This window comes from Zingiber officinale, chromosome 6B, assembly GCF_018446385.1.
Source record: "Zingiber officinale cultivar Zhangliang chromosome 6B, Zo_v1.1, whole genome shotgun sequence".
In the NCBI taxonomy this organism is placed as follows: Eukaryota; Viridiplantae; Streptophyta; class Magnoliopsida; order Zingiberales; family Zingiberaceae; genus Zingiber; species Zingiber officinale.
Genome location: NC_055996.1, coordinates 101,488,566 through 101,503,961, shown reverse-complemented (window position 1 = coordinate 101,503,961; position 15,396 = coordinate 101,488,566). Strand labels below are relative to the sequence as shown.

The following is a 15,396-nucleotide window of genomic DNA, read 5'->3' as shown; positions in this document are numbered from 1 at the left end:
AACAAACCAAGCTCAAATTTCACAATATTCGGCTCATTAACTCGTGAATAAGCTCATGAATAAACTTTTAAATAAAAAAATAATAATTTTGATATTAAATTTATACATTTTACGCTCTACTTATGAAAAATATAAACAAACATATTAAATTTATTTATTAGAATAAAATTATAAATTTTAATAAGAATATTATAAGTTTATCTAAATATATAATTTAATTTTTACTGAATATTTAAATTTATAATTTATATTTATTAAACTTGTTTAGACTCGATAAAAACTCGAATAATTAAGCTCGTGAGACGTGAATATATTCGTTAAATAAAGCTCGAGCTCAACTTGATTATAAATGAGTCAAACTCAAACATTCAAGTGTTTGATTTGACTAGACTCGATTACACCCCTAGGGGTAAATATACATTTGCATCGTTATTGTTGCATTATCACATCATTTCTCATATCGATTTAACTTGTCTATTAATCCTCGAAGATTAATGCTTGTTGGATAGAAAAATTACATGCTTAAGAAATTACCTTTCGCCATTTTTTTTAAACAAATTAATATATATCTTAAAACACATTTATTTGTTAATTAGCGCTCATAAGAGCATGTAAAATGTTATTATTAATCCTTTACATACACGAGGATAAGAGATGGATTAATTACACTCCGTTGTCTTGCCGCCTGTCGCGCATTGCATTCTTCTCTTCTTCTCTCGATATTGCCGTCCACATCGGTCGCGTTTTGAGTGGTTGTGTGTGCAAGCAATCGAAGGATGACTAATTGTACCCTTCGTAAATTGGCGGGGGTGGTGATGCATAGCTCAATCCGCCGACAGGTGGAAGGAAGTCATTGTTAGTCGGTGGAGAAGCGGTGGTGGGAGTGGGTGGAGGAGGATAAGTCTGTGAGACTGGCGGTGGTGGAGAAGCAACTGGGGGAGGAGGAGAAAAGATAGGCGGTGGCGGGGGAGAAGCTTTTGGTGGTGGAGGCGGAGAATAGGTTGGTGGTGGAGGGGAGCTGATTGGAGGAGGTGGAGAGTAGATGGGAGGTGGCGGGGAGTAGACCGGTGGAGGTGGGGAGTAGATAGGTGTTGGGGGCGGCGGTGAATGGACTGGTGGAGGTGGCGGCGAGTAGACGGGGGGTGGTGGTGGTGAATGGATTGGTGGCGGCGGCGGCGAGTAGACGGGTGGTGGTGGTGGTGGTGAATTTACTGGTGGAGGTGGCGGTGAGTAGACGGGGGGTGGTGGTGAGTAGAGAGGAGGAGGCGGGGAGCGGATTGGTGGTGGTGGTGAGTAGATGGGTGGTGGTGGTGGTGAGTAGAGAGGAGGAGGAGGAGGGGAGTGGATTGGTGGTGGTGGTGGTGAGTAGATCGGCGGAGGAGGGGAGTGAACTGGTGGTGGCGGCGAGTTGATAGGCGGGGGTGGTGAAGATACTGGTGGCGGCGGCGGGGAATGAAGTGGTGGAGGTGGCGACGAGTAGACTGGCGGCGGTGGTGAATATACAGGTGGTGGTGGAGAATGAAGAGATGGAGGTACCGGCGGTGAGCTCACCATCGACGGTGGGGGTGGTGAGCGGAAACGTGTCACCGGAGAAGCACCACGTGGTACCGGCGGCGGCAACTTTGCAGTTGGGCTTTCAGGCGGCGCGTTGGGTTTCACCGGAGGTGACGATTTGTTAGCGGCCGGCCATCCGCACTTGGAGCGAGTACAATCCACAGGATGATTCACCACCGGAGTGCACAACCTCGACGACTTCTGCCCGGGCCTTCCGGAGAGGCAGTTGCTCGAATCATTATACGCCACCCTGGACTTCGTCGACGGCACGCACTCCTCTGCCTCCCCCTTGAAAAAATTGTATGCAAATCCGAAGCTTGCGAGATCGGGCAGCTTGCAGAGCCCTGCCGGAACGACCCCCGTCAGGATGTTATGCGACACTTCTAGTTGTTTCAACTTGCTCATCCCCTCAAAGCTCTTCGCCGTCAGTACTCCGGTGAGAGAATTTCGACTGACGTCCACCACCGTCGCATTACCTAACAGCCCCATCTCCAGCGGCAAGCACCCGGTGAGGCCATTGTCAAGAATGACGAGCTCATTGAGCGTGGCTCCCATATTTCCGATGCTCCTCGGAATGCAGCCGCCGAGCTGGTTGTTGGCGAGCACGACGACGGAGGCCTTGGAATTGCCGAAGTTCTCCGGAATGCCAGAGGTGAAGCGGTTGTCGTTCAAGAATATGGCATCGAGGTCCTTGTCAAAGAGCTCCGGCGGCAGAGCGCCCTCAAAGTCGTTGAACCGGAGATCAAGATACCTGAGCGACGAAAGCTGAAGGACGACCTTAGGGAATGGGCCGACGAACCGGTTGTTGCTGACGTCGAACTCGTGGAGGATCTTGAGTTGGGAGAAACTCTCCGGGATGACGCCGCAGAAGCGGTTCGAATTGATGTGGAACAGAGCGGTATCATTCAGGAGGCCAAGCTCGGCGGGGAGGTACCCAGCGATATCGCCTCCGTTGAGGTCGACGCCGGCAACGACATTAACAGAGGAGTCATCGAGCCCAGAGGCGCATACAACGCCGTTGTAGCTGCATATATCAGGGCCAACCCAGTCGCCGGTGAAGTTCTTGGGGTCAGAGTAGATCGCGTCCTTCCAAGCTTGGAGGGCGACGTAGGCGCGACGGAGGCGAGGGTTGGCGATCCGAATGCCGATCTTGATGTCAAACTCGAGGTCCTTTGGGAGCTGGCCTTGGTTCTCAGAGAGGGCGGCGAGTTGGCGACGAGCGATGGTGGCGACTTCAACGTCGGAGAGGGCATCGGAGAGTGAGAAAGAGAAGAGGAGGAGGAAGAGGAGAGAGCGGCCAAAGGCCTCCATTGTGCGCCGGCTAGATGGAGAGCCTTGTGGGAGTGAAGGGAAGGGGGAGGGAGGAGGATGATATAGCCAAGCGGCGGGGATGATCGTGAATGGTTTGCCTTGTCTGGAGGCGGAGACTCATTTTTTATTGCTATTTCTGTTGAGTTTGTTCTTGAAAAACACCATCTTTAGAAAGGTTATTTTAGCATAGAGCCAAACAAGTTGACAATTAATGCGAAGCTATTTTTACTATCCCGATTTAAATATTATATTTAATATAAACATTATTAATTACTGCTATCAATTTTTTTTTCAAAAATATTCACTGAAATGATGAGTTTCAACAACATTATGCATTTTTTTTTTAAAAAAATATTATAATTAAAAATTTAAATAAACAAAAAAAAAAAAGAACATCCGGCCTGGGCTCTTGCGAGCCCTTACCCGGGGCTCGTGGAGGTGGGCTCTTTCCGGGCCCACCCCATTGATACGGCTACCCTACCCTAGCCTTCCGCTCGGCTCCCGCTCCTCTAATAGCTTCCTCTGCTGCGCCGCCCACTCCCTTCTTCTTCTTCTTCTTCTTCTTCTTCATGGCGGCGGCGAGTATGATGCTTCTTCCCCTTCCTCTGTTCTATTGGGATTTCAATCTCCAACCATTTCTTCTGGTATGATGCAAACTAGCCAAATCAGACATCATGGGCTTCTGATCCATGCGCCGTCTCTCTCATTTCGCTGCTTTTGGTGGAAACTCCTCGTTTTCGTAGTGAGTTTTTGCTGAGCGGACGGTGAGAAGACGTTGGTCGAAGCACTTGACTTCTCTGATGATAAAACTGCGAGATCGGTAATTACTTGCTGACCAGATAGTAAACAAGCTCGTCAATCTGTCAGAGATGGAACAGCTTTTCTTCTTCTTCTTTTTTTGTTTTTCTTCTTGCTGTTTTTGGAAATCTTTAGATCTGAATACTTGCTGCTGTGGTTTTGAGTTCGTTGATCTTTGTAAAGTGGGATAGAATGGGGAGGATTGTAATGTGCAATCGTCCAGTGGACGCTCCCCATTGCTTATCAACTCCAAGACCTCGCTGACCCCGGTCACTCCCAATTTCGCAATCTTTTTCTCTAAAGTTTGGATTTTTCTTTCGGTAAATTTTGGTACTCTCGCTGTTTTCTTAGTTCTTCTACTCCACTCCACTCCACTCCACTTTTCCCTAGATAAATTCGGAGCTTCATGCATACCCTAGTCCTTACATCTAGGGAATTTCTTACCGTCGATTAGAACTCTGGCTTTCCAATTGCAGAAGTTGCTGAAGTGCTTCCGTTTATGGAATCGGATCTGAGGAAGATCTCATTGAATGTGGTCGATAAAGCTGACGAGACCTGCAATTCTCATTCGGTAATTTCGTGGCTCTCAGATTGATTTTATCGATTGTTCATGGCTTATCCTTGTAGTTAAAATTGTGCCTTCCTTTCTGGATTTTTCATGTTAAGCAAATATCTAATACTTTTCGGCATTAGAGTCTGTTATTTAAGTGTAATATGTGAAACATTGTATTCCCAATACAAAGAACAACACCAGAACAATAAAGACAAGTTCCAACTTTTTTGGGTTTAGCTGTATCTATCGAGTTCCTGAAAAGAAAAAAAGGAAAGCCAGTGACTAATTTAGATAACCCTAGGCCTTTATCTTTCAGTTACAAACTTAATGGTATTATTCTTTTTATGCTGATTATTAGGTTGGTGCTTTTTGCCATGCACAATTCTCCTCCAAAAACGTTAATGGTGAGGACAGTTATCTCTATAAATTATCAGGAAATACTTGAGATACATAGCAATATAACTGTGCTGAAAAAACATATAAAGACAGAATGAAAAACCCCCCAAATTGTAGCTGTCGTCGAGATCAGTGCTGCAGTAGCCGGCTAAGATGCCACCTTTGTCGAACTGGAAGGGGAACTCGCTGGCCTCTATCGCCGCCACCGACACTGGCTGGTGGGCCACAGCCTTGCGGAGCGATACTTTGTCGTTGGCTGGCATATCCTCATACCCACTGATGGCGGCGGCGGAGGGGAGGATTTCTGCTCGCTGCAGGTGCCTGGTACGGGCCGCCGTTGCTACACATTGTCCATGAGGCCGTTGTTCCAGCCATAGTCCTTGCCGTGGACGGCGCAGTCCATCGGTCCTGCTCGGAGAGGGAGATCAACTCGCCGGATGTGAGCACCTCCATGGCTGACACTGCAGAGAACGCCCAGCCACATCCTGTTTTGCTCGTGCAAACGCAGATTCAGTTCGATCAATGATAATTAACTAAATTGTGCCTCCAAATCATGCATACCACACTGCCCCTGATCTTCGACTGGAGTGACTGTTCCTTCGGAACACTAGTCGCCGTTACTTCACTAGATGAAGAACTTGAATGTCTTATGGTAGTTACTCTGTTCCACACTAGTCAACTCAACCTCGCCCGAGAATAAGAATTTCTAATATATGTCATTTATGATATCAGGCGATGGGATCTATGACTCCGCTCCTTTATAGTACGTTGAGACTTCTGTGTAATTTTAGTAATCATATTCATTATTGTTAAATTGAAGAGGAAACAAGGTTTAGATACTTGCGTCAATAGCATGGGATCGAGTGTCCCATGCAAATTTAATTAAAAACTACTATATCATAGTTTTTAATCATAGTAGCATGGGATCGAGTATCCCATGCAAATTTAATTAAAAACTCCTATATCATAGTTTTTAATCCTATGATTTAATCATCATCATCATTAACATTAGTAGTTTTTAAATTATCATCTAATTTCTTATTTCTTATAAGTAACGTTTACATTTATAATTAACTCAATGTTCCTTGAATTTATGAATAAATAGATTGTTTCTACTTTCTCTTCTGAAATGCATTATGATTTTGGATTGTAATGAAACTCAATATTTTTATTACGGATCGAGGTTTCGTTCAATAAACTAATCATTCACTAGTTTCTTTTCTCTTGATTGGGTATTTAGTATAGAAAACTTGATAGAAAATTGATTAGCTTGTATTGTGAAAATGAAATATTGAAAGTTGTTAAATAATTTGTTTGCATTAAATTTAACTATATTATAATTTGAATATACTCTAGTACATTATGGCAAAAGGTGAATATACTCGTCCCCAGTGCCCCCGCCAATCAATCCCAAGGCCAACACGGAGGAGATAAATCACGGACGGCTACTAGTCTTTGGAATAGTGACTAGCACGTATGGGAGGTATTTATCTCGGCTTTGCTGAGATTCAAACCTCAGACCTCATTATGATAACACCTCATGCGCTAATTATTAGATCCATCCGAGGAGACTGAATATATTCTAGTACATGATCTTAGAGTAGATCATACTAGCATCCATGATTTCTTGAACTCTATCATATTAATCAAATTCAGTAGTATTGTTGCTTGATTTTTTTTTTGTTGTGGCAAATATATGAATTATTAGTGCATTGTGAAATTTGAAGAAGTATTATGTATTTTTCAGAATGATAAACAGCAACTGATAATTAAACTCTGGAATTCAAGTAATTAAGCCGCAGTCGTGGAATTTGAAGTAGTATTATGTATTTTTCAGAATGATAAACAGTAACTGCTAATTAAACTCTGTAATTCGAGTAATTAAGCCACAGTTACAAAACTGATGGTGAATTGCAAAAATTCACTACCCCATAGAATTAATATGTTTTTCCCTACTATAATTAAATTGCAGCTGTTAATTAAACTGGAAAACTACAATACTGAATGGTTGATAACACTGCACAATTGCTACCCTATAAAGTTAAGCAAACCTCGAGGCAACTATGCTCTATTGAGTTCCATATATATTCTTCTTTTTTGTTTTCTACTCTAATTCAAGAAAGAAATGTAAGCAAGGAACAACCTCAACTTCCAGCAATTCAAATTAGAGAACAAACAACAACCTTTGATTCTCTTTCGATTTGGAAGCACACCCTTAGCCTGGGTTAGAATCTCAGTCTATCTAAATAGGACTGCAGTCGTCCAGTTGCTGCCAATATAAGACTTGCAATTAAAGAGGATAAACATATTTTAATTCAATAAGTACTCCAGTAACTCCGATACGTCTTAGAAGTTGTTCAAAGCATGATTGTCGCGGGCACAAACTCGAGCCCTGTAAGAGATTAGCACTAACATACAAGTACTTAAAGTGATAAGTTGTGTGGATAGTTGTATTATTCAAAAATGCAAATGACTTGACTGTTTCAGCCATGATTTGACTGTTTTAGCTCAACCAGCAACAACGACAACAATATAATTAATAAGATAGTCGTTAAAAGAGAGGAGATAATCTGCATACCAATCATCAAGCAAAATGAAAACATGCGTGGGTCTTGTTTCTGTATAAATCATAAAGATAGAAAGAACGGAAAGTGCTACTACATAAAGTATATCATAAAACATAAGTTCGACGGTGACGATGTCGTTCATCCACATAAGCTAGCAATTAACAAGCAAACAAGCATTGACAATGTCCTTCACTTTGCCCTAGATAAATTCGGAGCTTCATGCTTACCCTAGTCCTTACATCTAGGGATTTTCTTACCGTCGATTGGAACTCTGGCTTGTCAATTGCAGGAGCTGCTGAAGTGCTGAGGAATTGGATCTGAGGAAGATCTCATTGAATGTCGTCGATAACGCTGACGAGACCTGTCTTCTTTTATTTTCTAGTCCAGCAATGGAGGTAGAGCTGTCAATTTGGATTGGGTCCGTCGAATTGGTCCATCCCGCCAAATAATTTAAGCGGATTGAGTTAAAGTTTTGTCAACCTAAGCCCATCACGAGCCGACCTGTCTAGGCTCGCGACCCGCGTGGATTAACTCGCGACGGGCTTGGGTTGGCCCGCCGATTAAGAAACACCTATAAATTAAGTTTTATGTCAATTTATTATCTTTATTCGTTATAATTTTAAAATAAAAATAGTACTTTTTCTCAAACATAAGTATTTATTTGTGTCCATTTATATTTAAAATATCTATTTCTGGATATATTTGATTGATGAAATTTTTCCGAAGTAAAATGTTGAAAACATAATTTTTTTATTTTTTTAAAAAACTTTTTGATGGGCACGCGGGTTGGCTCGCCTAACCCACAATTCGCCTTTGATTGAATTGGGTTGTGTTGGGGATTTTCCAACCCGCCAAGATGACGGGTTGGCCCGCCCCGTCCTGCCAAATGGTTGGCCCGCCATGGGCCAACCCACCCTACCACAGATTGGCCCGTCTGACAGTTCTAAATGGAGGTGACCTGCTCGATTTTAAGAAAGTTTTCCACCTACCAATATTAAATCGAAAATGCAAATGGCTCGTCGTTCCCGCAATCAACGTTCTAGGATTATCTCCATGTAGGCCCCGGGGGTTATGGTGCAGTGGCAAGACATCCAGATTGTTATCCAGGCGCCCGCGGTTTGAGCCCTAACTATGACGAATTTATATGAATTTTTTCTCCAAATGGGGCACGCAACTAAAGAATGCTAGGCTCCTGGGCTGCCCGTTGCGAGCGTTTCCCGATTTACCCTGGTGGTCTGTGGGAAATTTCCGTGGGGCTGGTCTGGTCACCCAGGCTCGACATTACCCAGCTTGGTTAATTATTTTTTTAGGATTATCTCTATGCAGGAGTTATTAAGATGAAGGGTGCTTCTTCTCCTCCTTCTTCCTTTATGAGCAATCCTTTATCTTCCTCTTTTATAAGTGACATTATTGTCGCTTGCCTTTATTATCATGATAGATCTTTATGCTTGCTATATGATTATGTTGTCATGAAATCATAGATCTCTTATGCTTGTAGATCATGTTACTGTTAGTATTAACCCTAAGAGTCGATTATAAAATAATTAGACTTATTGGGTTAATGAATATGGATTAACTTATTGAGTTAATGATTAATCTAATATGTTAAAATTTAACCCATTAAAGATGATTAATGGAGATTAATTATGCATTAAAAAATTAATGATGATACATTAGGATTAATGTCCATTAAAGAGTTTAATGGAACATTAATCAAAAGAAGATCAAAAGACAAAAGACTTTTTGTATTCCTTGGATGAGTACAAAAGGAATTGGCTATGCATTTTCTTGAAGAGTTTTTTTTTGCTTGTCTTCTTCCTCCTCTTTTCTTGGTCGAACCTCCTATAGTAGTATCAAAGCCACTTGCGTATATGTATACTTTGTTGTAGATCTATTTTATATGTGATATACATGTGTTTATTATGATTGCATGATTATATGAGTGCTTTTATCGGGAATGAATCCTGCAAAAACGTGAATAGAAACTTAGCTTGTTGTTGGATGTTTGCTCCAATTATGGATAGCAAACGGTTGCTGATCCGTGGACAATTTATTGCTGGTTTGCTCTAATTGTGGATAGTAAACGGTTGCTGATGTTGGATCCCTGTGGATGTTTTGATGTGATCAACCAAGTTGGTTAGGTCTTGCTTTGTATTTGATCCCTGTGTCTAAGTGTGCAGAAGCTTAGGAGCGCAGGAAGTCGAGCGGAAGACGTAGTTAGCGAGAAGGACGACACGGGAAGGGAGCCAACGGGCTCGGTGCATCCGAAGGACGAAAGAGCCGTGGAAGAGTACACCGATGGGCAAGAAGAACGTGCGCAACGTTCGAGGGACGTTAAGTCGGGGAGGAAGATTGCTCTAGGAGAAGACCGGAAATTGAGTTCGGGTGAGCCCTATTTCGGTTGGCCACAATCACCCAAACAAACGAAGCCTCGGAAGTCAAAGCAAAGAAGAAACAGAGCTAAGAAGACTGCTCGAGGCGCCTTCAACCAATGTTGAAGGCGCCTCAAGCTGAGGCACCTCGAGCCTCAGTCTGAGGCACCTCAAGCACTAAGGCGCCTCAGACTCGCTTTGAGGCGCCTTCAGCCTGGTCAAATTTGACCGTTTGCAGCGGATAGAGTTCTATCCGCTACACCGAGTTGGAGGCGCCTTGAACCTTGTTGGAGGCGCCTTAGACCCTCGGGATAGAGTTTCCAGAGGCTATTTAAAGGCCTCTGGAGCTAGGAATTGAAAAACAACTCAAGCAATCAACTGTGTAGTCTTTCCTAGCAATACTTCTAAGCTTCCAAAGTGTAAAAGGCTTCTCCGCCTTCAGAGAAGGAGATTCTTCAGTGCGTTTTTTCTTACTGTCTTGGATTAACAACCTTCTTCGTTGTAACCAGGTAAATAGCTGAGTCTCTTTTCGTTTCTGTTAATTTATTTGTTATTATTTACTATTGCTTTTATTTTGAGTTGAAAACTCCGAGGAGGGTATACTTTATTTTTTTTTTAAGCAATCCACCCCCTCTTGTCGGCCTCCGCTGCACCAACAGCTGATCCATGTACAACAATTTGTCACAACAACTTGATGGTTGCTCTAAACGTTGAAAGCAGCTCACGTTCAGAACAACAAAGATTAAGACTTTAAACAGTGACTACAAGGGTCTCGGGTTCATCTTTAAGGACTAAGAGTGACAACTCATTCAATGAGTTGATAAAATAATTTTGTCAGCTGGACTGTTGTAGGATTGTGGCTCATAAATCGATATCATAATAAAATTTATTTCGTAGATCTATTACAAATGTTGTAAGCCATGGTGCATGATTATGACCCCTTACCTTAATGTAATTGGATGATTGTGTGTGCATGAATGTTGTAATTCATAATACGGCCTGTGAGTCATACCTTTCACTTTTTTATATTTCCAGTTGTAAAATTACACTACCCGCGAATGTTACTTGAGGTTTGTTATTTTGTAATGTACAATTAAGAAGTGTGATAGTCTACTGGACAATGATTGAGAAGGGAGGAGGCTAATGACACACTACAACTAAGAGAGCGCTTGGAGAAGATGTAATTCCCTAGGTTGACTATTCGATCTTCTCATTAGCTTAGAAGATCGTAAAATACAAGCCATAACCATGTCTTATAATGCATATATGTGATGTATGCAATACTTGTATGTGATGCATGTTTAGTAGTTTTATCAGAATTAGGTCATTTTCATATGTCTACCAAAGTTCGTTACTCACTACTAGCTCAATTAATTATAGTCAGGTTTGTCAAAGCAAAGTGACTTGATTTATCTTGGTAGAGTGAGACAGGACAATTGTGATGTTTGACTATTAGACTTTGAGTGTGACTTAACTAAGTTACCTCAATTGGATAGAGAACTTAGAGGCATATCTCATACGATGGGAAATGAACAAATAGTCTTGTTCATCTAATTATACAAGAGTTACATATGATATAATTGGTAAATGTGTTAGAGTGTATACTGAAAGCCTAAGCTTTTGTAAACATTTATTTTGAATAAAGAATCACATTTGGTCAAATTATCTACATTTGTTTGTAGTTGTTCAACTAATTTATATTGTAGATAACATAGTATGTGGTGTCACATACAGAAGATAATGTTATCAGTACCTTATAAATTATAAACAGTAGCTCACGATCAAAATGGAAAGGAACAAGCCATTGGAAGGTCGTAGTGTAATTAGGTATTAATTTATCTTAACTATATAATTACACTAGTACACTTAGAGTGTATTGAGTAGGACCATTTGATGTCGTTTCTTTTATACTGACTTTATAAAGAAACAAAGACCTCAGTTATTATGGAAGTGTGTACTCTTAATCCTAATATAATAACAAACACATATATTTGATATTTATTTCTTTAATTTATCAATGGGTGAGATTCAGTTCGATAAATCAATAAGCCCGATAAGTTGGGAAATGATATCACTTATAGTGTGTGTTGTTAATTATAGAAGGAAACTGTGTCCTAGTAATCTAGGTTGATAATGTCCCCAAGATGAGCTCATAAGGATTGTCATGTTAAACTCTGCAGGTGGACTTAGTCCGACATGACGATAAGGTTGAGTGGTACTATTCTTGGATTAAGATATTAATTAAATGAGTTGTCAGTAACTCACTTAATTAGTGGACATTTGACATCTTAAACACAGGGAGACTAACACACTTATAATAAGAAGGAGCCCAAAAATGTAATTTGGGATTGGTGCGGTAGTTCAATAATGGTTCTCTAGTGGAATGAATTATTATTGATAAAATTAAGTTGTATGTTCGGGGCGAACACGGGATGCTTAATTTTATCGGAAGACCAAAACCAATTCCTCCTCTCGGTCCCTATCGTAGCCTCTTATTTATAGAGTACTATACCCACCTATACCCACCTTTGTACCCATGAAATAGGGGCCGGCCAAGCTAGCTTGTGGTTCAAGCTAGGGCCGGCCAAGCCTTAATTCATGGGTGGCCGGCCCTAGCTTGAACCCAAGCTTAGGTGGCCGGCCCCCATTAAATTAAAAAGAATTTTAATTTTTAATTTTTATTATATGGAAGATATAATTTATTAAAGAGAATTAAAATTAAAATATCTCTCTTAAAAGGATCTACAAAAGATTAAAGAAAGAGATTAGATCTCTTTCCTTATTTGTAGATTGGAAAGATGTTTTATTTTTCTCTTTGAAAATTATTCACATATTAAAAATTAAAATTATAAAAATTTCTTTTTATCAACCATGAAGGGATTATAAAGGGAAATTTTATTTTTTAAAATTTCCAAAGACAAATAAGGAAGTTTTAATTGTTGATTAAAATTTATCTTATTTGCTCTACATGTGGTGGCCGGCCACATACAATTAATTAGGAAATTTTATTTAATTTTTCTTAATTAATTGTTGTCAAGGAAAGTTAAAGAAATTTTATTATAAATAAATTTCCTTATTTGCCAAAGCCAAGGAATATAAAAGAAGGGGTAGGGGTGCCTTCAAGGGTTACAACTTTCATTATTTCTCTTCCTCTTTTCCTTGGTGTTGTGGCCGGCCAACCTCTTTACTTCTCTTCCTCTTTGTGGTGGCCGAATCATCCCTATTGCTTGGAGATCTTGTGTAGGCCGGATACTACTTGGAGAAGAAGAAGAAGAAGGAGAGAAAGCTTGCTTCCCTTGGAGTTTGGTTGGTGATTTGTTCTTTATCCTTGGTAAAGCATCCTTGTTGTGGCCGAACCTAGTTAGGAGGAGAAGAAGGTGGTTGGTGGTTTCTCATCTCGGAAGATCGTTGCCCACACAACGTCCGAGGTTAGAAGAGGAATACGGTAGAAGATCAAGAGGTCTTTCTAGAAGGTATAACTAGTAATTTTTCCTTTCCGCATCATACTAGTTATTTATGGAAATAATACCAAATACAAGAGGCTTACGATTCTAGTATTTCGAATATGTTTTTCGATGTTGTGTTCTTTTGTTTTTTCTTTTCCTTGTGATTTGATTGTTCCTTTCGGTTAACCTAAAGTTATTTTAGGAAATTAAATATTAGCTTTCCATAAAAGGTTTTGTCTAGTCGGTGGTGGTTGCTCCCATATCCAAGAAGGTCATGTGCCTCGCACGTCAGTACTGGGAACCAATTATGGAAATTAATATTTAATGGAATTAATAACTTAAGGTGATTTGGATCGAACGTGTTAAGTTCCGCAGGAGATCCAAGTCTAAACCTAAAAGAACAAATAGATTAAGTTTTGGATCAAACGTGTTAAGTTCCGCAGGCGATCCAAAATTTAATTTAAAAGAACACATGGTAGCTAGGAAAGGTTCAGACCTTTGTACAAAATTTTGTACAGTGGAACCTCTAGGTTTTCCGAGTAGCAACCAACAAAATGTTGCTTACCTAAATTATACAAATCTTGGGTGATTAGCTAAAGCTAACTTAGGATGAGATATAATATAGATCTTGTCCCACTTGAATGTCATTGCTTTTGGATAAGGAACCAGTAGTGTGAGTAAACTACGATTGCTCATATCCATGACTTACTCTTACCAAGTTTTACAATTCAATGAGAGAATCATTTAATTAAAGACCTCATTAAATGATTGAAATATGGTACTTATTTTTGTATTTCTTATTGTAGATCATCATGCCGTCTAATACGTCGAATACTCTCTCTTTGCGATTTGTTCTTGATAAGGACAAACTCAATGGAGATAATTTCCAGGATTGGTATAGAAACTTGAGAATTATCCTTAAGCAAGAACAGAAATTGTATGTCCTAGACTAAGCTATTCCTGAACCACCCACTGCCACTACTACTCGTGCTGATAAGGATGCTTATAAGAAGCATCAAGATGGTGCATTGGATATGTCATGTCTTATGTTTGCCACCATGAACTTTGAGCTTCAGAAGCAACGTGAGAACATGAATGCTTATTGGCTTCAGAAGCAATATGAGAACATGAATGCTTATGGTATAGTTGAACATTTTAGTCAACTATATCAAAGGTAGGCAAGACACAAGAGATTTGAGATATCTAAAACTTTGTTTTTATACAAAATGCAAGAAGGAAGTCTCGTATGAACTCATATACTTAAAATGATTGGGTATGTTGAGAACCTTGAAAGATTGAGATTTTCATTGGGCCATGAATTGGCCACTGACCTTGTTATGCAATTGTTACTAGAATGTTACAGTCAAATTGTTATGAACTATAACATGAATGAAATTGACAAGTCGTTGTCTGAGATGTTAAATATGTTGAGAACTGTTGAACTCAATCTTAAGAAGAAAAAGTCTAGTAATATATCTTTGACATTTTCGCTTGGGTCACATAAATGAGAATCGTATATCACAACTCCAAAACGATGGACTTTTGGACTCATTTAATTTTGAATCATATAAGGCACGCAAATCTTTTCTACTAGGCAAGATGACAAAGACTTCTTTTAGTGGACACAACGAAAGAGCTAATGATTTGTTATGACTCATACATACTGATGTTTGTGACTCTTTCAATATAGCAGCTAGAGGAGGATATTAATACTTCATTACTTTTACTGATGATTTTAGTAGATATGACTATGTGTATTTTATGAAACACAAGTCTAAATTCTTTGAAAAGTTCTAAGAATTCAAGAATGAAGTACAAAACCAATTTAGAAAGTGTATTAATGCTTCGATCATATCAAGATGAGGAATATCTTAGCCAACAGTTTCGTGATCATCTCATTGAGTTTGAGATTATATCTCAATTCACTCCATCTAGAACACCACAGTGGAATGATGTATCAGAAAGGAGAAATCGTACTTTATTAGATATAGTATGATCAATGATGAGTCAAATAGATCTTCCTACTTATTTCTAGGGATATGCTCTAGAGACGGCTACTTTCAGATTTAACCATGTTTCATTTAAGACAGTTATAAAAACACCATATACGATATGAATTGGGAAGAGTCCCAAGATGTCTTTTATGAAAATTTGGGATTGTAAGACTTACGTTCGACGTTAAGTCTCAGAGAAACTATGACCCAAATTTGATAAGTGTTATTTTGTATGATTTCTGAAGAAAATGAAGGTATTTTACTTTTATAATCTCACACAAGACAAAGTATTTGTCACCAAAAATGGTATTTTTCTAGAAAGAGAATTTATTTCTAGAAGAGCTAGTGGGAGTAAAATCGATCTTAAAGAAATTCAAGATGCACAAACTAGCATTTAGGGTTTGA

General features: G+C 39.8%; 2 protein-coding genes across 6 annotated transcripts; one reads left to right on the top strand and one right to left on the bottom strand.

Annotated features, from left to right (window-relative positions):
• Window positions 1-780: 780 nt before the first annotated feature.
• On the bottom strand, window positions 781-2,871 carry LOC121990481 (pollen-specific leucine-rich repeat extensin-like protein 3). The gene has a single exon (XM_042544607.1). The coding sequence runs from the start codon at window positions 2,863-2,865 to the stop codon at window positions 781-783; it is 2,085 nt and encodes a 694-aa protein (XP_042400541.1). The 5' UTR covers window positions 2,866-2,871.
• Window positions 2,872-3,269: 398 nt separating this feature from the next.
• On the top strand, window positions 3,270-5,438 carry LOC121988531. 5 transcript variants are annotated; one of them, XM_042541997.1, is made up of 4 exons: window positions 3,270-3,447; window positions 4,140-4,234; window positions 4,575-4,620; window positions 4,702-5,438. In XM_042541997.1, the coding sequence occupies exons 1-4, from the start codon at window positions 3,435-3,437 to the stop codon at window positions 4,890-4,892; spliced, it is 345 nt and encodes a 114-aa protein (XP_042397931.1). In that variant the 5' UTR covers window positions 3,270-3,434; the 3' UTR covers window positions 4,893-5,438. The 5 variants fall into 5 exon arrangements, 1 of the variants encoding a protein (XP_042397931.1); XR_006114041.1 differs by having other exon boundaries at window positions 3,271-3,685; window positions 4,730-5,438; XR_006114040.1 differs by having other exon boundaries at window positions 3,272-3,685; window positions 4,706-5,438.
• The last annotated feature ends 9,958 nt before the right edge of the window (window positions 5,439-15,396 follow it).